The sequence below is a fragment of the Miniopterus natalensis genome, chromosome 7, assembly GCF_054644295.1.
Source record: "Miniopterus natalensis isolate mMinNat1 chromosome 7, mMinNat1.hap1, whole genome shotgun sequence".
Classification (NCBI taxonomy): domain Eukaryota; kingdom Metazoa; phylum Chordata; class Mammalia; order Chiroptera; family Miniopteridae; genus Miniopterus; species Miniopterus natalensis.
In genome coordinates, this window is record NC_142087.1 from 50,143,408 (window position 1) to 50,169,457 (window position 26,050).

At 33.2% G+C, this 26,050-nt stretch overlaps 1 protein-coding gene across 5 annotated transcripts in view; it reads right to left on the reverse strand.

Annotated features, from left to right (window-relative positions):
- Window positions 1-26,050, reverse strand: part of TRAPPC8 (trafficking protein particle complex subunit 8) — a 67,118-nt gene that overhangs the window by 39,616 nt on the left and 1,452 nt on the right. The window contains exons 2-10 of one of the 5 annotated variants that reach the window (XM_016195928.2): window positions 20,531-20,725; window positions 17,543-17,626; window positions 10,612-10,701; window positions 9,619-9,793; window positions 7,376-7,529; window positions 4,687-4,780; window positions 3,816-4,075; window positions 3,345-3,460; window positions 2,488-2,638 (exon numbers count right to left, since the gene is read on the reverse strand). In XM_016195928.2, the coding sequence (XP_016051414.2) occupies window positions 2,488-2,638; window positions 3,345-3,460; window positions 3,816-4,075; window positions 4,687-4,780; window positions 7,376-7,529; window positions 9,619-9,793; window positions 10,612-10,701; window positions 17,543-17,626; window positions 20,531-20,725 (1,319 nt within the window). Of the gene's footprint in view, window positions 1-2,487; window positions 2,639-3,344; window positions 3,461-3,815; window positions 4,076-4,686; window positions 4,781-7,375; window positions 7,530-9,618; window positions 9,794-10,611; window positions 10,702-17,542; window positions 17,627-20,530; window positions 20,726-26,050 lie in introns of those variants that run through there. The other 4 variants (XM_016195930.2, XM_016195931.2, XM_016195932.2 and 1 more) reach the window with 4 other exon arrangements.

A 26,050-nucleotide genomic window follows, 5' to 3' on the forward strand; every position in this document is an offset into this window, starting at 1 on the left:
ACAACCCAGGTGTGTGCCCTGACAGGAATCAAACCTGGAACCCTTTGGTGTACAGGGTGAGGTTCCAACCAACTGAGCCACCCAGCCAGGGCTTAATAAAAACTTCACTAGAAATAAGTGAAATCTTCGTAAATTAAGAGAAAAAATTATTAATGCCAATCTACTTTTAGGATGAATAAATGTATTCCTCTGCAACATTTTTTAAAACACACACACACAAAAATATATAAAAATAAGTATCTAAAAACTGGGATATGATTAAAGCTTAACTATGAGTTTCATGACAGTATGAACCATATCTGTTTCAAAGTACCTCTGCATCCTCAGCACCCAGAAGTGTCTGCTCCAAAATTTATTGAATAAACCCAATGAAACTATGTCATATCCATGCGACAAAATATTTTACAGCTCTGAAACACATCTTCTTAACTAGTTTATATTTTACTATGCCTAATGAATTTACACATGGTTTTATACTGCATTAAAAATAGCATATAGCCAGGCCGGGCGTGGCTCAGCGGTTGAACGTCAACCTAGGATCCAGGCGATTGGGGTTCGATTCCTGGTCAGGGCACATGCCCAGGTTGTGGGCTCCATCAATGACTCTCTCATCATTAATGTTTCTGTCTCTCTCTCTCTCCCTCTCCTTTCCTCTCTCTGAAATCAATAAAGATATATTTAAAATACATATATATCATATATATTGATCATGTAGTATAATACGATACCTGTATTGTACAAAAAATATTATTTACTATTTATGTTTTTGTGTTCTGGTTACAAACACACATGTTTTAAGAGGGCTATTTCAACATTATTTTTCCCCAAGGCTTATTGTTTTTTAGGGCAGTTTTTTACAGACTACAACGATTTTCATGCATGCGTATATTATTTTACAGTAGATAAGACTTTACTTTCCAGCACTAAACTATTTTCTCTCATGTAGTTGCTACTACCATCTTCATCTAAAAGGTTTAAATGCAGTACTTATCATATTGTAGATAAAAATGAAAAAGCTTAAGTGCCATAAAATCATAGAAATTTTCTGCCATATTTTTAAGATTTTACCTATATACAAACATTTAATTTGCAGGTATATTATGTAAAATGTAATCATTATAAATTCATACCTATATTTTAAGGTATTAATGAAATAACACTAAGTATATGTGATTTCATATTAGCTTACATTAGATGACTATAATAAAAAATCAGAGAATGTCTAACCAAGAACAGTTCATATAATTTTTCAAACACTTGAACACAGCATATTTTCTGATCCTGAACAAGATAGTTAAAAAGCTAGCTTCTTCATTGAAAAATATTACAGAAATAAAAAGGAAGAGTATTATAATTTTGCTATTTTAGCTTCACATTTTTTAATTACCCATTTTAGTTTTATATATACATAGTATTAAAAAATGCAAAACAGAAGCAATTAAACAAGTGTCTACATGACAACTACTCAATGGAATATTTAAGAGTTCTTACACATTTTGTTCTTCACACTTCTGTTTATAAACTCACATGTTTTAAAGAAGATTAAGTAGAAAGTAACAGTGCTAGTTTTACTCTTTACTAAGCACATGAAGCAAATTGTACATATATTTTAAAAAGATTTTGAAAATACTAAAAGGTTATAACAAGTATAGAAAATTATTTCTAGCCCACCCGGGCGTGGCTCAGTGGTTGAGCATTGGCCTATGATCCAGGAGATCGGGGTTCGATTCCCGGTCAGGGCACATGCCCGGGTTGCGGGCTCAATCCCCAGTCGGGGGCGTGCAGGAGGCAGCCAATCAATGACTCTCTCATCATTGATGTTTCTATCTCTCTCTCCCTCTCCCTTCCTCTGTCTGAAATCAATAAAGATATATTTTTTAAAAAAGAAAGAAAATTATTTCTAAAACACCTAGGTTTACGTATCAATTACAAAAACTAAGAGCCAATGCTTACAGACAACTTATTATATTCAAGGCGGTATCCTAAGCACCTTCCATGCCTTATACCTTATATAATCCTGTGCCATTAGGATTCTCATTTACAGCTTAGAAATATTCAGTAATTTGCATAAAAGAACAGTCTGTCTTACATCAAAGTACATGTTTTTAACCAATATATAGTCTTACATCAGGGGGGAAAAAACATTTCAAGCAATTTTTAAAAGACTTTTCAAGAAGTCTAAAAGCACCTTTAAAAACTTTACACTTTAAATATAAATATAGTAACTGAAATTCAAATTAAATTTTAAAAACATACACAAAAATTAGAAGTTGCTAATCAAAACTAAGAAATCAACCCTCAGATATTACCATGTTTAAATGCACTAGTTTGAGGAAAATCCATCAATTCAGCTAAACTAATTCAAAACCTATAACGCATTGTATGCATTTTAAATTCAACTTTATCCCTACATATTTTGTTTGCTATTTCATTAACAGAATTTTCTACATCTTACAGTGGCAAAAATATAATATATAGAATACCAACCAAGGCACCAGCTGCATAAAGCATAGCTTGATCATTAAGAAAATCCTTCTTTGCGGTATGATAGCAACTGTAAGCCAGATCATAATGCTGCACCAAGAAACATAAGTCAGCCATTTTTCTGATTTGAAGCTCTGGTGCTTCTGGTGGATACCTGTAAATACAAAATAAGTTAAGGAAGTAATTGGTAACTTATGACCCCTAAACCACTAAATATAAAATGTTTAATAGCTGCTTAACTGCCCAGAACAATGGGAAAACTGATCCTGTTTTACAAAAATTCTACCTCCAAGGAAAGAGTATCATGTCTCAAAGATATCTAGAAATAGTTATATCTACATTTATGTAATTATACCCCTATACTGAGAACTTCTCGACAACAGGCAAGCACCTTCTCCATGGTCAAATTATGAAGTAAATAGTTAATTCCAGTTTTAAATACAACCATTATTAAATCCAAAATGGGTTAATTTCACTTTCCCTTAAAACAGGATTTTATATTAAAGAAAATTTTCTAAATATAGCTGTCTTAGAATCCTAAGAACAGTGTTTTAACATAGAAGAGTCATTAATGAACAACTAACCTAACTCCATCGTTTTATAAATAGGGAAACAGAACCAAAGTAAAGTGATTTTGTGACTTAATCAGTTATCTTCTTTATTTTTAGATACCCAATTACTTAACAGCTTTTTCTTAATTCATGGATTTTACCTATAGTCACTGTTCTTACCCACCCCAGTATCTGACCAATATGAAAGTAAGGAAGTGAAGAAATAGTCATTTTTTACAAGACATCATATAGTCAAACACTAGTCAGAGTTAAATACGGGAAAAACGAAAATGATAATATTTCACTCACAGCAATCCAGATGTATTTTTCAGCTCATTAATGCTCTTTTCTGGAACTTTACTGCCACTAAACCATTTTTTAGTTGCAGAAAACAGAGACCGACTCAAACCTTTTCTTGATATTAGCTAAGAGAAAAGATTAAATATGTTGACAAATATGAGAATTGAGTATTTTTCTTTTACATAAAAAAGAAAAATTCTAAGTAAGTAAAAAACTTCAGTAGTGAGCAAATGTTCACTTTAACAACACTGATATTTTCAAAAACTAATATGCTGAAAAATCCCTAGTGAAAATAAATAAGCCTCTTACAAGATTTAATAGAATCTCATTAGAGACAGTAATGTTACTAAATCCTAATATTGGTCTTTCTTTAAAAAAAAAAAACAACTTCAAATACTTTAAATAACTTATTCTACTATATTCTCAAGTTTACTATTTACTAAAATTTTAAATTACTAATCTAAAAAAGGTAAATCTTACCTGATCATTTAATTGCCGAATTGTTTTCTCTATATGCGGCAAAAGGCCTCGAAATGTGAATTCTTGTATAAACTGTCGAATTCTATCATGATCAGTAAGGGTTAAACATGCACCATGAATAATTCCAGTATTTGCTTTCTTTGTTTCATGTAATGATGAAGCAGATTTTACATGATCTGTGCCATCAATGCTGTTGGAAGGTTCAGTGGATGGGTCCAATTGAAGTGGGTGAGCTCTAAAGTTATTTGGTAAGCCATCTACTGAAAAACAGATCTTTCTTTTACTCTCAGACTGTAACAATATTACTACCATTCTGCTAAAGGAAAAAAAAGAATGCTAGAATCCTTTACTTTTTTGAATATCTTAGATGTCTACAATACAGTAACATTAATCTTTTCCCTTTTAAAATTACAGAGCTTGGGTGAATACTAGTTACACATAATAGAAATTTTTAAAGTCATGTAAATAAATCAAGAAAAATACATTTCAAATATAAAGAATTACTTTCAATTAGCACAACTAAGCAATAATATAATAAAAAATTGTAAAACTACCCCTATTACCAAAACCGTAATTTAAAATACAAAAACAAAACTCAAATCATGTGAATTTTGGAAATAATTCATGCTGCACATCTTATGTCCCCTTGCTTTCTACAAATTTTTAAGAAATGTATTACTCTTATAAAACAAATTTTAAGTATCAAATAAAACTCAATGTCTCAACAAAATCTTCAGAAGAAAAGCTAACCTGTAGATAATCTTTTCTATTTTGAATACTGCCCCCATCTTTAACTACAAAAAGTTTAGCATTCTTTGACAACTGCATATTTTCAATCAAAAAGAGAAATTTAGAGAAAGTATATCAAGACCTTTGACTTCGTTATCGAATCCATCCAATGAAAGCAAGTTACTATCAGAATTCTTATTTGAAGATATAATACAAGGTCCATCTTCATATGATTCCTATCAAAACAAAATAAAAAGCATTAGCACTTGTATTTAAACATGTTTAATATAACACTAAATCCATCAGCAAATATGGTTCTCTGCTAACTGTAAACCTCATTTATTTGCTACAGCAAGTCTCTTTTCTTCTGATCCTCCAAATTCTTAACTTTTTCCATGTATCTTTTTCTAGCACTCCAGTCCATACCTACTATATTCTTAAATTCCCTTTCACATTCAGTCTACTACCCTAATTCTTCTAAATTCAAATAATCTCTATCTCAGTTTATCTGTTTGCATGTGATAAGTATATGCTGATCTGAGTCTGTATATGTGTCTAAGTAAGGAATAATGGCAAGAGAGATGTACTACTAAAATCAAGCCCAGGGAGAAAAAAAGAGGTGGTATGGAATCTCCTGGTAATGAACCCAGTGGTTAATAGGTTGATGTACACACTGAACATATCAAAATGTTTTGGAAAAATATCCAATGCAATATTTATTTGTACAAAGACACTGATTTCTCAGTCAACAAAGGAAAAAACTAAAAATACTCAGACTAGTTAATGAGACCAGTAAGTATAAAGTATTATTCTGAGTGCCACACCTTGAGAGAAATATATCAACTAGGACTTAGTAAGAGAAAAGTGATCACAAGAAACAGTCTGAAACCACCCTTTAAGAAAGATTTGAAAAAGATTGGGTATATTTAGCCTAGAAAAATATAAAAGGGGACATGAGCACCATCCTCCTGTATTCTGAAAGTTGTTTTAGAAAACTGGTACAGTCCTCACAGAACTAATGAGTACAAACAAATGGAGAAAATTTTTGGTTGATCCTCAAACTGTTCAGACATGGAAAGGGTCACCTGATAGTGCATACTGTCACTAGATGAGGTCATTCATAGATTCAAAGGAAATTAAAGCATTAGAAAACAGGGGTTAGATTTGATAACCTTTAAACTATCCTCCAATCCTGGGCCTCTAGGGTTATAAGCTATAGAAATATTAAAACCTCTGGTCTTGTATTAAAAGTTCTCAAACTGAACAATCTGACTTACATTGCCCTTCCGAACTTTAGATGCTGGGCTATAAATTGATTACTTCAATACTGTTCCTATTCTGAGGGTAGCTCTGAAGGACCGTTTAAAAAATAGAGCCCCTTCACATCCAACTGGTTCTTTTTTTCTCACTTTCCCTCAGCATTATCTTAAAGAAGGTCAGCAATCATCTCAATATTAAAATATCAGTACAAAACTATATATGGATCAAAATTTCCATATGTGAATATAGAAATATAGGGCAAATAAACAGATCATTAAATATTTACAGTTGCACATCAAAAGTTACATAAACTTTTTTATAATTGATATTTTTTAAAAATATATAAAGTATATAGTGTAGTTTGATTATACAAAATATAAATATATTTTCCATTTACTTAAGAAATCCTACTTCTAAACAAAAAAGTCAACTCTGGATTATCTGAACTAATCTTAGGATCTTGTCATTTGACTACTACTGATACTGCTGTAATTAACCCAGTTATTAATTAATTAACAGGAAAGGAGCAAATATAGGCATGCCATTTGTGCCAGGATACTGCAGCTTAACACTCTCCAGCTCTATTCCCCATAAATCCTGGGGGAAGGGACTGAAACAAAACAAAGAATAGCTGTATGCCCAGCAAAGTCTAAATGACATAGGGAGGGTGCTTGTCTGTCAGTCATACCTGGGAAGAGGGCATTGGCCAGAGGAGGTGTGTAGGTGTGGCCACTGCAAGCACTGGAAGATTTTATATTTAAGCTCCTAAACAAAGGGGTTCCCTCTCTTCCTCAGGCATGCTGGGCTTCTGGCCCTTTTGTTGAAGGCGGCACACTCCCTTGCACTAGACCACATGGCCCCATAGCCATGTAGACCCCACTCACAAAGGACTAATGGACTGTGACTAACCTGATGCTATGCCAGGCTTAACTCCACCACGGAATGGAAACTTTGGACACTGGCTTTGCTTTTAGCTCTACTGAAGGCCCACCTGTACCTTGTCCAGGACTGATTTAAGGGAAATGGGACTTTGGAAACCAAGGGATGTAACTCCATGCAAATAAAAATCACTCATTCTCCCGTGAGAGTCTTAGAAAATTCTTTTTCTCAAGGTATCATAAGAACCCAACCCCCAGCACCCAATGGGGAAAGGGATCCCACACTTCCATAGGGACACCCCACTTCAACTGATAACACTACCAACTGGCATACAATGCTATCGTAAAAGTTTGACAGTGTGAAACCGTATACCAACCCATTTTAGCCAACAGACAACAGTTAGTTCTTAACGTGTAATTCACTTTTCATCTTTTAAGGAAAAAAGATCAGTTAACACTGATATTATGTGCCTGAAAGGAGTACACATAGAGATGATTATTATTAGTTAAAAACAGCTTTGAACCACTGATTTAAGGGCTCACATGATGGATGAAAACCAGCCATATTCCAAAGTAAATATTATTAATTCTATTAGTTAAACAAAGACATAAAAAATTCTACAGTGATATCATTATGTCATAAAACTGAAATACAGCTTTTATGGTTTCATTGGTGTGTTTTTTTACATATACCTGGTTTTGAATACTATTTTTCTGAAGATACTGACTCCAAGGATCTGGTATCTGTTCATCTGATGCTCGATTAGATGTTCGAGAATTAATTTTAAGTAAATAGCAAGCCTGAGTTCCATATTTCTGTTTCATTTCTTCATAAATGGATTCAGCTCTAAATTAAAAAATTAAAAAAAGTTTGTAACAAATGGGGAGCAGGCCTTAGGCAATAAAAGATACTAAAATAATACAAAAATGAGGCAAAAATAATCCCCTAAAAAGGGGACAGAAAATTAGAGACAGAATAATTTTAAAATGAAAACAAAGATAATGGTCTTAACTGAAGTTTATCTAGCTTGGATAAAGCAAAGTTTCCAAAGTGTTTCATGGAATATAATTTTGCAAGCTACTCCTACGTTATTCAAAGAGAGTTCTGGTGGTCAAACTAGTTTGGGGAATTAAGTAAACAAAGTCAGTTTCTTTGCAGCAAACCATCACTGAATCTTCCATTTGCTAATGTGCACTATGAATTTACAAAAAGCAGCTGCACTTATAGACCAGTACAGTACCTCTCAATTCTGATTTGAGGAAACATGACTTTGGGAAATTCTGTCTTAGAGAACAGACATTTATCAAAAAACTTAAGTGCTAAATATAAAGTATAGCCCCCCAAAACTTACAAAACATCTTTTGCTGCCAGTTTACCCTTTACTTTGCTATCTCCAAAGGGACACAATACAGAAGAAGAAAAGGAGAGCGAAAACTCAAGAACAGCAGCCATGGTATTAATTACATAAAATCCATCTACTTTTCTTGCTATATATCAGTTGTAACAAAAATAATTTTGACTTCCATACTTTAACTAAACTTTCTAGCTGGTGGGAAATAACATAATTCAAATGACAAAACAGCCTAAGAAGCAAACAGTACATTCTGATGGAAAATGAAATTTTGGTACTTAGAGCTAATCTAGTTTAAATAATTTTTAGTCAATCAGCCATCTGGTGCACAGAGAGAAAAAAACGCCTGGAAAATCTTGTATCATATTCAAATTGCTAATACTATACAAATAACAAGCCTAGCATACAAATTAAATCATATTACTTGCCACAAAATTAAGGCTAGATAAAAGTTATAAATTTGTATAAATACAGATATAAATATAAGTGTATGTATATACACTCAAGTACAGCAGTACCTCGGTTTTCAAACGTTTCAGAACTCGAACGGTCTTCTGGAACAGATTACATTAAAAAACCGAGGTACCACTGTACAATAAATTGAACTTTTGCTTGCTTTACCAGTGATACTGCTATACGTAAGAATCACTAATCTAATACTTGAATTACCATTTAAATATCCTAGAAAATACATACAATATTCAACTGATAGAAACTAATCTTAATAGCCAGTTCAAATTATTTCTGTTCATTATCGTACAGGCTACAGACAATTTATGATTTCAAATACTAAAGATTAGTAATTCTCAAAATAATCCTTTGGTTTTACAGAAAAAAACTTATTAAAAATATAGTTAGTGCTCAAAACAAGGGCAAGAAATAATTACTTAACTGCATACTGTAAATGTCATTGTGACATGAGAAAAGTGAGAAACAAAAGATTAATTTGATACACATCTTAAACCAAAAGTCAAAATAAACACAAAAACTGGAAGTTAAATTGCTTTTAATGTTATTTTTCAAGAACTTATTTTTAAAGATAAGTTATTCACTTATCTCAAAGATAAAAGGACTACAGCAAATCACTAGTAACAAATATTAAAGGGTACATAACAAAGAAATGTTTGGATGTTTTTGAGGTTGTGAAAAACATCAAGGCTAAAAATATAAAGTGACACAAGAGTGAAGAGTGAAAAATGAAGTGCCTATAAGCAACAGCCAGAAAGTGAAAAGTCAGAAGAAAACTAGGAAGGAGAAAAGAGAAAAACTGAGAAATAATTTTATATAAAGTAAGAAATAACACCTTAGACCAACAGGTGTAAAATGACAAGCACTTCTGTACAAAGATAATACTAATAAAGATTTATAGTGAAAGAAAAGTTTGGGTAAGTATATGAAATCAAACATAAAATGACTCAGCTGTTAAAATATAACTCTGAAATAAAAGACATGGTTAAATGTTTTATTAATAAATTTTTACTTCCTTAGATGAAAAATATATCTAAAATTTAAACAAGCCGTGTCCGAATAAAAGTTAAATCATTTAATAGAAAAAAATTTCTTAATTAAAAATGGAAAGCTTACCTCTGTTCATCTCCTGCACTTACATCATGTAAAAGTACATAATATTTAAGTGTATTTGGTATAAACCATTTGGGGTAGGAATACTCATTGCCGTGCTGAATTCGATGCTGTTCATGTGACAACTTTGCAAACTGCTCCATAGGTTCTGTTTCACTAGATGATGCTACCAACATACCTTATAAACCGTATTATTAAGGTAATTATCACTTACCACTCAATGATAGAAGTATCCTATTAAAATAAACTTAGGAAGATAATTTCTGAGCTAAAAAAATCTGATTTCATAGGTTTTTACAGAAAGCACAAAATAATTTCTCCAACACTTCTAAGTAATTCAGGGTTATAAATCTTAAAGAATTTTTGTTGACAGTTGTTAAGTCATTTACATAACAATATGGAAATCCAAGAAAATGAATATGGACAATACCAAAATTGTACAACTATCATCATATCAAACAATTCTGAATTTTTCTCCTCCCCATTCCATTTCCTTAAAGTTTCATACTCTATCCTACCTCTTAACTTTTCTCTGTAACCTCATTTAAAAAAACGAAAAAGCCCTTAACTGTCAAAGGAGGTTAACAGCTATAAAACAGGTTACTAAAAAACTAGAAAACTGTTTTTAAACATGAGCTTTTACAAAAACAATTAATTTTGAGATAATTATCACAAGCAGTTAACACTGGCAACCTACACTTTTTCTTTCTAAAATGCCTTAAAAACTTATGCATAAACTACTCAAGCTGGGGGATAAAGAAAAACAATAAGCAAGCCCTCAGTATTCTTATTTAATAATCAAAAATTAATTTCTTACACCAGCCCTGTATCTAGGATGCCACTTAACACAATAGTAACAAAAACTTGAAGCATCATCAATAAAAAAAGTCTCCATTTTCTATATCCTTTCAACAATTTTGCCTTCATATAACTATTTATGAGATTAGTAACTTTCAAAACATTTGATTTTAAGAGAACAAAAAAGTCAAAGGATACAGGCTAAATAGTGGTTCAGAAATTCATGATCTGATGCTGGCATCGACTGAAGAAAGGTCTCTCTGTAAGACTCAAACCATGGAGTAGTAGCTAAAATTAACCATAAATAAAAGTTAAAATTTCTCAATAGAATCAGTTTACAACAGACAAAATTTCAAGTCCATACTCCTTAAAGGCATAAGGTAGTAATTTCTAGCAATAAACAAGCCTTTTCACCTGTGCTTTACTACATACATATATGATGTGTGTGCGTCTATAAAGCCATATACACAAATACATTCATACATGTAAGGACATACAGGGTGTCCCCAAAAAATGTATACACACTTTGAATAATTATAAAGGCAGTGTTTATTAAAATACATTTCATTTTCAAAATGTAATAGAATCAGCTGTTAAAGTGTGTATACATTTCTCTGGGACACCCTGTATATTGCAAATATAAAGCTGATTTATTCCAAAACCGACACAATAATCTGGCAACTTACCTATTAATGCTTTAAATATTATCTATATGGGTAAAAAGATTTTAGAGCTAAAGTTTTGTGTCCTCACCACTAGTCACGTCATTAAGTAGCTCCTTTTCATAAATGATATCATTTCAGAAAACTGGTTCTCAACTGAGAGTGACTTTATCCCCAGGAAACATTCAGCAATGTCTGGAGATACTCTGGGTTATCATAACTAGGGGTGAGGAGTGGGGTGCTACTGGCATCAAGGGAAAGGTTAGGAATGATGCAAAATATCCTACAATAAACAGAACAAGACAGCCCCCCACAGCAAAGAATTACCTGGCTCAATGTCAACAGTGGCAAGGCTGACAAACACTACTTCATAATTTAATTACTTGAGTATGACAGTAACAAAACCTCTTTAAATGGAAGTTCAAAGCATACTTACCTTATAATCAAATATAAAGATACGTATTTTCACTTTCTGTATGCATGTATATTAAGCGTTTCTTAAAATGTCAAATCCCTCTTACTCCATGCTAAGCATTTAATATTACAACTATTCTAACATCTTTTATTTGATCTTAAACTTAGTCATTTCACTAGGTGTAAGTAGATTATCTAAATCACAGTTTTACTAAAAGGATACTCTATTCCTAGTTACTTATGCTGATTACCAAGTCTTATGTACTTTTTGTTTTCATCTTAATCACTGAAAACAGCAAACAGATTTTCTGTTTATATTACAATACTACCTTAAACGACTGGGAAGGTTGAACAGAAAAAAGCTATTCAGTTTGACCAAATACCATTATTTCACCTGGTAACATACACACACAAAATTTTAATTCCAACAAATGCCTTATAAGAATAGCCCATATATTGTTTAGGAGGGCTATTAGTGTAACAATTTCATGTTCACTGCTACAGAAGAAAAGCATCCCCAGAAATACTACAATCTATATGAAAAGTGGCAAAAATTAGAGAATAAATGACACAGACTAGTCTCTGTCACCTACCATACAAAACCAATTTTCTTACCAACCAATAAATTTATCTTACCCCCAATCAGTCAAAATTAGTCTTTGTCTAGAAAATTAATGTATACTTTCACTTAGCACCAATGACAAGAAAAGAAAGGATAATGAAAATTTTGGTTAAATTGGAAGGAATTTCCACTGATATTGGGAAATATCAATTTGATTATTTTTCTATTTACTTTGTTGCCTCAATGCTGGTTAAATTTAACAAATAACAGATAAATTGTAGACATATGAAAAGGAGTTTGTTTCATGGTGTGTTGGGGAGTTCTACATAAACAAATTAGATCTTCCAAAATAGCTACCCGTTGCAATACTATCTGTAATAAAAGACTAGGAAACCAACAAAAGTTCATCAAAAGGGAACATTCATTAAGGAGATGTACTATTCAGCTGCAAGAGAAAGGGGGGAATCTTTATATACAGTGGTACCTCGGTTTTCGAATGTACTTTGTTCCCGAAGACTGGTAGAGTTCTGAAATGTTGGAAAATCGAGGGATCGACAGCCGACAGCTGGGCCTCAGGATCTTGCCCTCAGCGGAAGCCGTGTGGCATGTTCGACCTCCGAGGCATGTTTGTAAACTAAAGCATTTCCTTCTGGGTTTACGGCGTTCATAACCCGAAATGTTCGTCAACGGAGACGTTCGAAAACCGAGATACCACTGTATTACAATAAAGTGCTCTCTGCAATATACTGTTAAGTGAAAAAAAGGTACGTCAGAAAAGTATGCATTTTTGTGTAAGAAGGGAAAGAAAATATGAAGAATCACACATTTATTTATTTGCTTATATTGTCACAGAAGTAGAAGAAGGATAAATCTAATTAGAGGTGAGAAAGGGGATGGGGGAACATGGATAGAACCTTGACCTTGCTGAATGTAACTTGTTTTATAATTTTTTGACTTTGGAACTATATAAATGTCTACATAATTAAAAATTAAATTAAATCAAAAAGAAAAAAAGCAAGTATACACACACATATGAGTTCTTAAATTGAAATACTACTTCATAAATACTGGTATAAGACACTGGTCACTCAACTAAGGATATGAGGAACGAAGGAAAATTTTTTAAATATATATGGCAGAAGTGGGTTTTATCTTTCAGGTAGGTCATATTAGGGTTGAGAAGGTAAATTTTCCTTTCAGCCTCTTATTTCCTTAAGGAGCTAATTAAGAAGTCCTTCAGTTATTTTTATGTGCTTTTTGTTTTTCAAATGATATTTTTGCAGAAAGTGGAAAACATAGTCTTTAAATGTTTTATGTTAACAAAAGACTTCAACATTTAGTGACAATTCTCTCTTTAGAAATTCTCTTGTACTTATTTTGGGATGAAATTAATACTCTTCCCAGACCCCTTTCCATCTCTACAAGCTCTTTCTTTGGAATTGAAAGAGCAACCATGTTATCCTACCAGTTTCTCTATGCAGAATGTATTTTGTCTTGGTAAGGAAGGGTAAGAAAGGCAGCTAAGAGCCAGAAAACGAAATAATGGTCTATTCTCCAACCCCACTTCGTTGTTCCCTTCTTAGTGCCAGTAATTTGGGACATGAAGTTTCACTGTTCCCAATAAATATCTAATAAGGGCTACAGCAGTGAGCTAAGCCTAAGCAACTTTGGTCCTCATCCCGCTGAAGCCAAAGTGCTTCGTAACCCCAAATCTGCAGGTGAAAAAGACTGACTATCCTAAATATAAGCATCACTGTAAATCACATATCTACCCTTTCCTAATCATTCACAAATGCTCAGTGCCAGAAAATCACTATCGAACTACGAAACATTAACATATTACAAATAACATTGGCATTTATGACTATGCAACTTAAGATAAATGGTGGTAGATATACCAAAACTTAATACAGGGTGAGGCAAAAGTAGGTACAGTTGTGAGTACACAAAAGTCTATTCTTATATTATTATTTTTTAATATATCTTTATTGATTTCAGAGAGAGGAAAGGAGAAGGAGAGAGAGAGAGGTAGAAACATCAACGATGAGAGAGTCATTGATCAGCTGCTTCCTACACACCCCTAACTGGGGATCAAGCCCGCAACCCGGGCATGTGCCCTGACCAGGAATTGAACCCCAATCACCTGGATCCTAGATAGGTGCTCAACCACTGAGCCACGCCCGGCCAGGCTATTCTTGTATTACTATTTAATTACTGTTATTTTCCACACAAACAACTGTAAACCTACTTTTGCCCCACCCTGTATATATTCATAATTAAAATATCCTAGTAAGGGAAAGGAATTAAATAATTAAATGTAAAATATTTAATTAGATAAATGTATAGCCTCAAAGTAAAAAACATTTGACACTAAACTGTGATTATCAGAAAATATGGTTTAACACAAAGAATCTTCGAATACGAAAGCTACAAAAAACTAAAACCAGAACTATTGAGACTTATGAGCATTTTGCAAATCACAAAAGATCTTAGATAATTAGGAAATACTCTGTATTTTTACAACACCCATGAAAACTATTCTTGAGGAGACTATTTCTAACCAAGTGTTTTCAGCAAAATAAGCAAAAATCAAAGTATTCCAAAGAGATGAGAGTCATAATTAGTTATGCCCAATTTTTAAATTTCTAAGACACCACAGTGGAAGATTTTTTAAAAATAAATTGTCCTCTTTTCAAAATAATCCTTTTGGTCTTCAGTATATCAGGGGGGAAAACTGTCATTGTTATTTACTAACTGGTCAATGTTGTTCTATATTTTTAATATTCTTTACAAATTATTTACAGAATTAAGAATAAAGGCATAGCAAAAAAAAAAAACTTTAAAAAAATTTTAGTAAGAATTTAAACATAGTAAACTCAAATTGTATTCCCTATTTTCCTGGTTTTAAAGGTATATACCTTAATTAGGCAACATTCTTTGAATGCAACTAACTCTCCCATCGACTGTCATGCATGAACCGGGAAACACATCCATCATGTAAATACTGATTCCAGAGTCAAATACATCTCTATTAAAGTTCTAGTTTATCGTTACTTCTGGTTCATCTTGTACTTACACAGTCAAGGAACATTTTGGAAAAATGTGATGGCTCATAACTTTGCTGAAGAGATAAATGTCATCTTATTTGCTCCATCACTGCGAAATATTTCATTTTTTTATACTTAACAGCAAACAGAACATTCAAACCAAGGAATTTATTTCTACATCACCTAATCCCTTCCAATCATCTTCATACATATGCCTGCCTTCAGCAATTGTCACTTACAAACTGTATCAAGTAAATTTTGTTAAACAATCATCATAAAAGATTAAAGAATACTATTTCATGTCCTGTAACAAAATGAGATGGTCTAGGTTCTTGTCCCAAAATATTCTGTGAAGTCCTTCCTATTAAATTACTGACTAGATAGATGAAAATATTATATTTCCTTTTTGTTTTTCAAAATATATTGCTCAGTCATCAATTTTTCAGTTGGAGAAAATTTTGATTCAAGGTTGTCATATGAAGACTCATAAAGTGGAATTTCTGTATATGATAAATTTCACCACTGTTAACAGAGCCTAGAGTTAGGCTGTCCAATAAGTAAGTAGCCACAAGCCACATGTGGCTAGCTGGCACTTGAAATGTGGCTTGTCTCAATCAAGATGTGCTGTAGGTATAAAATACACATAAGATTTCAAAGATAGTACAAAAAAAATAAATTTTCTATTGATTACATGTTGAAATCATAACATTTTATATAGTCTGGATTAAATAAAATATAGTATTAAAATTAATTCACCTGTGTGGGTTTTTTAAAATTTTTTTTATTGATTTCTATAAAGAGAGGAAGGGAGAGAGAGAGAGAGAGAAACATTGCTGTAAGAGCGAAGCATCGACCAGCTCTCGCTTGCACGACCAACTGGGGATAGAGCCTGCAACCTGGGTATGTGCCCCGACAGGGAATTGAACTGGCAACCCCCCAATGCACAGGGCAACGCCCAACCAAGCCACACTGGCCAGGGCTTCACCTGTTTTTTATATTCTTTATTGAAGCTATAGAACATTACAAACTATACAAGTGCCTCACAAATTTCTACAGGACAGTGCTAGTCTAGAATACTGCTGTTACATTCACTCATTTCTGATTTGTCTAATTGTGAAAAACTGTGCCTACCACTGTCAAATTTCTTTTTTTTGCCAATATGGACTAAAAATGAAAAGTTCTCAATTCTCAACTGTGTTCAATGAAAGAAAATAAATGAAAACAAAGGTAATGACTACAAATATGATGTCTCCAGTCTTCTTATAACTTCTTAAAAGAAAATGCTCTGAGATCACTGTTGGGAAGTATTAGTACACAACCCAAAACTTTCAATATGCTTCTCTTTTTTGGTCCTATTTTAACCTTTAAGCAGAAAACCATGAATTGGCAAAAAACTGGAGGAAAGCAACTGGTATGTAATGACACAGATCAAAAAAAGAAGAGAGCTACTAGAAGAAACAGATTATTCTTGGATAAGAACGTTAAAAAAGGTCGTCAATAAAATCAATTTTGCTGTGGAAAAAAAAAGATGCAATATACTTTGGGCAACACAAAATTTAAAACTGAAGGATGATATAACAGTGGTGACTTATTTCATTACTATATCATCATTCTAGGCAATTTCACCATTCTTCCACTTTCTTACAGTTCAGAGCAACTGATAATTCATAGGAATGATGAAAAATAGCAAAATACTTCAAGATATTGGAAAAATAAGAACACTAAGTTTGTGCACTGGACTAGCCACATTTTAAACGGTTAACACTTTTTAAAGGGTTCTTTATGCTTTTTATTCTTACATAAAAATTTAGAAAAAAATATGAAAGAATATTTAAACAATCCTCTAAAATACTGTTTACACATGACTGCTCTCCAGAGTATCATGTTATTTTACAGAGTAAAAGCAATTAATATAAAAGCAATCAGAAAAAGTATACTACACACTTAAAAGGGCGAGGGGGGGGCAGGTTCTTCCTTATCAAAATAAGGTGCAACCCAAATTATACTATTCAAAAACATGCCTGGATTTAGTAGGTAATGTAAATCAAGAGTAAACAATAAACAATAGATTATAGGATAGATAATGTAAGTTGAACAAGCATCACCAACTGCCTCTGTTTTAGAAAAATTAGACATGTAAATTAGAACAAATATAAAAAAAAAAAGACCAGGGCCTGGTAGCTGTTGGTTGAGAGCGTCATCCCAATAAGCCAAGGTTGCAGGTTCAACACCTGGTAAGGGCAAATACAAGAATCAACCAATGAATGCATAATTAAGTGGAACAACAAACTGATGCTTCTCTCTCTCTCTCTCTCTCTAAAATCAATAAATTACATATTCCCCAAAAAAGCAGTAGATGAGTAAAGAAAAAAAAAAAAAAAAAGATAATAGGCAAGGAGTAGAGTGAGAACAACCTGGAAAACAGAGGCCAACATAGAAAATACCTGTATTTAATGAGGATTCTTTCAATTCCATCAATGTGTCTTTCCAATTACTGTACCAAGGAACACTAGCTTTAATTGACCGATCTGATGAAGAAAACATGGCACTGATAAGCTAGTCTTATGAGGTAAACATATAACATGTATTTCTTAAAGAGAATGGGTAAAAAGTATGCTGACTCACATTAATAGCAAAAATTACAAGTGTATTTCTAGACATAGAGAATATCTTATTTGAAATGGATAAAATCACTCATAAATCTCCAAAGAATATTATTGTTATAATGGAATTTTATTAAAATGAATTCAGTGCTTCAGCATATCACATTCCCCGTCTTCAAGACTAACATAACAATAAAGCTGAAGGGAGATGTCCTAAAGTAGCAGGAAAAGAAGCTGAAAAAACTGTTTTCTTCTGTATGTAGTTTACCAGAAACGCTGGGGATTCTTTCTAAAATCTGCCTAAAGGATTCAGCTATATAGCAGTGCCTCCACCTGTGTTTAAAGACAAATAGCACTCAATCCTTCCTTATGTGGAGATGTTGGCAGCGGCCTGAGAATATAATATACCTTGGATAAAATAATTTCTCACAACCACATCATGACCACATTGTTCCTATAAACTATCTACCAAACCACTTTAATACATCATTTAAAAAATAAGCAGCCCACCCCCAGTATACAGCCAGCCAGACATCAGATTTGAGAAACTTACTCTGAAGAAACTAAATGACCCCACATAAAAAAACTATCAGTAATAAAAACTGGCCAACCTACAAGCCTATTACAGTCTCACTACCCAACAGAGAAGACAAGGTTTGTTATGCCCAGTCAGGGTTTTAATGCCTCAATTAGAAAGAGAAAACAATGACAAGGGATCACCAGACATTTGAGGTAAGTTTCCAATATGAAAAAGAGACCAAAACAGACTGAAAAATAATACAAATGAGAGAAAAATCACAAGATAGAAAAAAAACTTAAAAACAACAATTTATTAACATTCTCAGAGTTAAGATACCACAACAGGAAACAAGAACTATACGCTACAAAAAGAAAAATCAAGAGAGCAAGGGAAGTTTAAAAAAAAAAGACAGTGAATATTAAAAATTCAATAGAAAGGTCAGAAAATAAAGTCAAGAATATCCCCCAGAAAGCAAAACAAAAAGACATAAGAGATGAAGATGGGCAATGTTGGAAGAAAGATGAAAACATTAGAGGAGTAACTGAGGAAGTCCTACATCCAGCTAACAGTAGTCGGTGCAGAAAGAGCAAACAACGGAGAAGTTAAGAAAGAAAAAAAACAAGAAATTTCTCAGGACTACAGAGTATGCACGACCAGATTATCAAAAGGGGCTACACAATACAATGAGTGAAAAAGGAGTTAAATCAGGTTCAACATGAAATTTCAAAATAACAGAGATAAAGTGCTTCTAAAAGCTTCTAAAAGTTGAAGGGAATAATGGGAGATGTATCATAACGGCATATAGTTTCTTTACAATACTAGAAGCTATAAAAAAGTGAAACAATTCTGAGAGAAATTATTTCTTAGAATATATACAAACTACCAATCAAGTATAAAAGAAAAAAAACACTGAGACATTCATTTCTCAAAAATTTTACCTTCCAAGCAAACTTTCTCAGGAAGCTACTAGAGATGTCCTTCACCAAACCAAGGAAATATGCCAAAAAAGATATGAATGAGGGAATAGAGAAGGGAAGGGAAGGAAATCCCTAAGATGACAGTTAAGGAGCAGGCCTTTAGACAATAACCAGTCCAAAACGGAGAACAACAGTGTTTTGCAACTTTATTTCATTATCTCCCCCATGAGCCTTTTTCTTTCCTAATTGGTCCTTCCCCCAAAAAATACTTTTAAATAATACCACAGATATACTATGTATCTATTTGTGTACCACAGCCCTTTGGAGAGCCACAAACCATTGTAATATCTAGATTTTTTGTCCCCCAAATATCCCTCCACTGAAGGATGATATCATTCCCCATTGAGAGTGCATGGAGTAGGAAGAGAAGAGAGGAGAGGAGATATTTTGATATGGAAAGATAACCGTAGTATTCTAAACTTAAAATTATCAAGGTAACTTATCTTGCTGGAATTAACAGAAGAAAAATTATGAACACTGAAACAAAATAATTCTACAAATATTTCTAACTATACAAGTACCACCAAATAACTTCATGACCTAAAACATACCACTGAAGTTCTCCTGGTAGATTTAGGACAATCTTTAAATATGCAGTTATTTTAAATATGTTAAAATATTAGATTATAAATTGCACTGACCTAAAAAGATCATTTTATTAGGCTGCTGAAATATCCTGATTAGATGATGTATTTTAATCTTTTCCCTCAAAAAAATCTATCCCATGTCCCTCTATTAAGTCTTTTTCATACTGAAAAAGAGTCACACTAAATACTGCTAACTCACTTTACGTATTAATCTTATCATGAAAATATTTATCATTCAAATTAGATTAAGCACTCAGAAAAGATTAAATATTTATCTATATATTAAAAACATTCCCTCCACTTAACACTAAGCAAGATTAAAAAAATACAATAAAATTTTATTTAATTATAGTATTATTTATGTCACAAAAGAATGTTTTTTATCTATTGTTTGTTCTTTCATTGAAGAAATATTATCTACATATTCTAGGCATTACTTTAGGTACTAGAAATAAAATAAAGAGCGAAAGTTCATGCCCTCATGGAACGTGTATTAGCTTTATAAGTAGAACTATCAAAACAATTTTATTATGAAAAAATAAAAGCATGTAATTCATAGCTTGAATGGTTGCCTACTCACTTGATTAGAACCTCCTTAAAAGCAATAACTGTTGTTTTTAACACTGTATTCCCAATCTATCATTCCATAAGCACATAAGTGTTTGTTGAATGATTTCCAAGTCACAGAATTACTTTTTCTAAAAAAGAAAAAATCATTTAAAAAATAATAAACCTTATTACATACCACTGATGTTGAGGTCATAATCTCCTGCTGTAATCACATTAGCTACTAATCCTTCCGCAGGCTGACTGCCGGAAACAACATCACTCAAAAGCTTCCGAATGGCTCCAGGCTGAGGTGGTTGGGTGATAATGTTGCTTACTGCTATCTTCAAATTTTTAATTATGTGAAGCTGATTATTAGGATCTCTCATATGAACTTTTAAAAAAAGGGAAAAAAACTTGAAATTAATACTACACAATTCATAACAACCCAACCATAACAACAATAAAAAATTGGGTTAATGTTTTACAAACAAAAAAGATGATCAAATCAGAAACCAGAAACTCCTAGTGGAATAATCTTCCATAAATACAAGTGACTTACAACATTCCCTTATAACCAAAAGGGCTAGCCAGACAGTCTAACCTTCTCTCACAAATGCTACTGCTTATGTCCCTACAATATGCATTTTCCTTCTTCCTGTTTGGAATTGCCAGGGACCAACCACCATCCATACCACATCTCTAATTCTCGCATCACACTAAGGCTGGTCCAGGGCAGTGTAAAGTCTGTGGTATCAACACTGAAAATAGTAAAAGAAAGGGTAATTAAATGCTGCATTGGTGATTCCTCTACTTCCCCTAGTGTGCTGCCTGCATTCTCAGTCACTATTCCACTATCATAAAAATCTATGCCCACTCTGGTGCAGGATGTTGACAGGGATTGACAGGGAGTTATAGGAACAGAAGGTATATAGAAACTATACTTTCTGCTCCATTTTGCTGTGAACCTAAAACTGCTCTAAAAAATAGTCTGTTTTTAAAGATCAACACCCAAATCCCTTCTCCCATCCCCATTTCCCATCTCTTGCCTCTACCCTGTTACAGGTCATCTCATCTATGGGATTTATAATCTGTGGTTCACAGCTTCATGCCAAGATATAGGATTTTAGGAGATTATAACAAGAAGACAGTATCCACAATGCACAGTAGGAAATGTGAGCATATTTTTTCATATAATCAAGCAGTTTCCATAGTAGCATTAAAGCAGTCCATTATATTAAGGACCCAATTTTTGGAGTCAGACTTTATTTTAAATCCCAACCCACCACTTATTAACTGGGTTATCCTAAACAACTTTTAAGCTTTTCCGTTCTTCAATTTTCTCAACTACAACATGTGATTAATACCTATTTCACACGGTTATTTTAAAGATTTAGGTGGAATAATGTTAGATGAGATAGTAAGTGTAAAGCACTGAGCACTATGCTTGACACATGCATAACTATATAATTAAGTGCTCAAGAGGTGATGGAGGCAGCAGGTATAACACACTATTTCAAGGACATCATGGATCATTATATACAAATAAGAGGCAACTCTGAAAACTGGCTTTGGATACCTACCCATAAAAAAATGACTTTTATTTCCAATGGAAAATGCTTTATACCAAACTTTTAAGTTCAGGCCAGCCTGTATTTTAAATAAGGTTACATCTGTAAAAACTGTCTTCCTAAATTTCTTGCGTTCTTTCTGTTGATTTCTAAACTTTCAATTTAAAAAAACAGAAAAAAGTTTTTACAAACTATATAGAATATGTGCACTTGTATTATAAATATGTGTACAAAAGTACAAATAAAATACATGTAAATTCCATTATAATGGTTGACTAGGAAGGAAGGAAATAAGACTAAGGCAAGGTTTAAAGATGACTTCAAAGGTATCTATAATGTTTGATTTCTTTTCAAAGAAAAGAAAAAGACACAAAGTCTAAGAATGACAAGAAGGTTAATATTTGTTGGTTCTGGGTAGTAGGAAGCTGGATGTTTCTTGTATTCTCTGCATTCTTCTGTAATTGTTTATTTTTTCTTATTTAAATACGCATACACAGGACTCTCCCCCTAGTTAAATTTCCCAGCTAGTCTATGAAACACAGAAACCAAAGAACATAAAAATACTACGGTACATTTCTATTCTTTTTAGAAACAAGTACTTTCCTTAAAGTTGGTCCATAATTGTTGAATAACATAAGTAGCCATGTATGTATTAAACCTCTCTCAAAATTTTAAACTGGCCAGCTATCTTTAGTATTCATAGTATTAACACAAAAAGGATACTCTAGTTTTGCCCTATATTCAGAGTGGGCTTATCAGTTAGGTAACCCTACTAATAAATCCAGAAATGAGTTAATAGGTGTGGCAGCCAGCCTCCGAAATGGCCCCCAAGGATCCTGGTATTTCCTGTTATACACACTCTTGTGTAGTCCCCTATGACACCCCAGGGTTGGCATGTATAACCAACAGAACACAGAAAAAGCAATGGTATATCGCTTCTGAGATAGGTTAAAAAAGAGTATGGATTCCATCCTGCATTCTCTGATTACCCCCTCTGGAAGAAGCTAACTGCCATGCCATGGGATACTCAGGGAGCCTATGGACAGACACATGGCACAGAACTGAGGTCTCAGGCGAATATCCAGTGAGGAAATGAGACTTGCCAACAACCATGAGTGAGCTTGGAAGAGGATCCTCAAGCCCCAGATGACTGTAGTTCTTGCTGATAGCTCCACTGCAACCTCAAGAGAGACCCTGAGCCAGCAGCATCCAGCTAAGCCACTCCCAGATTAATGAGAAACTGAGAGATAATAAATGCTTTTGTTTTTAAGGTGCTACGTTTTAGGGTCATTTGTTACACAACAATAGAATAAGTAACACACTGGAGTATCACAAAAACTAACCTAATATAAGAACTAAGTATGATTAAAAGAAATGCTCTTAAACCGCACACAAAAAATCCTAAGCTTCAGAACTAAATTATATTAAGGTTTCGTTAAATTATAACAGCACAAAAGGTGACTATATATCATATTACACCTCAGTTTCACAATGAAATTCAACAGTGCGGTGGAGGTGGAAGAGGGTATAGGGAAGATAAATGAGGACTGGGAAAAAATAAAGAAAAAAAATAAAATTCCATTGAAGTTGGGGGGAAAATTAAATTCAAATCTACCATTATCTTACTTTTATAGGTTACATATAGTTTTTTTTACTTTATCTTTATTGTTGAAAATATTAGATGTCCTTTTTTCCCCCTTGACCTCTCCTGCCCCACACCCACTCCCCACCCCAGACACTATATTATGAAGTAATATTTCCCAGTACGTGCTGCTCCATGGAATACTGCTTCCTCAAGAAAGTTAAGAGCTTGTTTCTGAAAAACTGATCCCATGTTCAAATAAATTTGGGAAATACTGGATCAAGTTTTAAAATATCCTCTTTATCACAGATCTTCCCAGAGCTTTTAATATGCTAAAGGATACTGTGATTCTATCAAACACATGCGATATTAAGCAAACTTATTTGACCATAAAATTCACTTTTAGGGAGCATATAATATCTGGTATTCCAGGAATTATTTCATAATTTTTATGTTTTTATCTAGCACACAAAACTTTAGAAGGAAAACCTCGACTGCTGGGGGAAAAAAAGTTGTACAAAAGTGACACAAACAACATGTATATCTAAATTTTGAAAAGTTGACCGATTTTATTCAAAGTTCGATATTTGAAAAACTTGGAGGTTACTTACCTAGTTACACCAACATGGTAGTTAAGACTGCTGAAACATTTCTAACTTTTTAAAAGAAACTTAAAACTAGAGACATTAAGTATCCTTTAAAGGTCATTTCCCAATCTAATTTGCCACTTTTGATAGCTCATTCAAAAAATATTCAAGATTTACATAAAAATTGCATTCTATTCTTATCTTTGTAATCCCTTAAAAGTATTTTACAGTAAAATTTAAAATAATACTTTTCAGAAATTAAAGCCAAGTACTTTCAAAAGTTAGTGTTAAAATGAAATTTTCTTAAATCTTATAAATGTCTAAATGGTATGCTGAAACAGTTTCGAATTATCAAAGAACCATCACTATAACAGCAAAAGCAGTAAGGTTTGATTAAGTAACACTACCACTACTCTTTGAAATACATGGCCTGTGGAAATTTCTCAAGTAGTATTAGAATCACAAAATTTGTGTTGAAACAATGAATATAAATTCTTTAAGTCTTAGCATAACTTGAGGAATCACCATGCTTTGAGACAAAAAGGCAGCCTTTTCTGAATGGTAAAGAGGCCCCAAATTTATTTACCAGCAAAAAACTAAACCACAGAAAAATTATGTCCGTTTTGCCAAATTTCTAATGCCACCAACCAGTCCATATCCTAATCATCTTAAACTTTAAAACCTTACCTCTCCCAAAATTTCATACCTTTGCTCAAGACAAGAATCTAAGACTTTTTAGATTTACCATTCGATATGAAAGCCAAAATCCCATCTTCCCTTACTCTTCTGTACTCAGACAAGGAGAGTTTCCTTACTGTTCCCCAACTACTCATAATTCATAATTCACACCTTTTGCCCATAACTAGATATTCTAACCTCATCTCCTTCTGTCCTTCCACCAACTCTCTGCCTAGCCATAGAAGTCTCATCATATTCCTCTCGTAAATCCTTCGGTCCACAGAAGGAAATCAGAATACTGATTTGAGCTTCTATTCACTGGTGCCAATACAGGAGGCAGCAGCCACATGTGGCTACTGAGCCCTTGAAATACGTCTAGTCCAAATTGAGATGTAATAAAGGTGCCAAAGACTTGGCAATAAAAAACATAAAATATCTCATTAAGATTTTGTTATGCATTCATTGGTTCTTTCATTTATTTATTGTTGACAGTATTACAGAGGAGCCCCATTTTCCCTCCTTTTGCCCCCTCCACCCAGCCCCCTCATTAAGGGGTGGTGTGGCTCTACTGGTTGGAGGTAGTCCCCCGTACACCAAAAGGTGATGGGTTCCATTCCCCATCAGGAAACATACCCAGGTTGTGGGTTCGATCCCGACTCAGGGCACCTTCAGGAGTCAACTGATTGATGTTTCTCTCTCATATCAATGTTCCTCTTTCTCTTTCTCCCTTCCTCTCTCTCAAATCAATTAAAAAAAATCCTCAGGTGAGGATAAAAAAAAAGATTTTTGAATATTGATTACATATTGAAATGATAATATTTTGGGAATACTGGGTTAAATAGGATATATATCAATCATTAAAACTAATTTCACCTGTTTCTTTTCACTTTTTTTATCATGTGACTACTAAATAATTTTAAATTATATATGCGACTCATTATATTTCTATTGGGTAGTGCTGCTGTCTAGTGTGAATAAGTAATTCTAAATATCACCAGGAGATAAGATGACTTGATTAAGAATACCTGTCTTGAGTCACATTGCCTGTTTTTAAATCTTTCCCTCAAGTAAGGCAGGAAAAGTTAACTCTTAGCCTCAACATCCTCAAATGTAAAATGATGATTACAGTATCTACCTCACAGAATTCAGTAAGGACTAAAAGAAAAAAGTTACATAGAACAGGTATCAGGTATTAGCATTATTACTTATTAACAAAGCAGGAAAGAGGACACACGTCTCTCAAAGAATTTAAGAAAGTAGGGCACTTAGCTGTTCTTGTTGACTTAGTACAACAGTGGAGG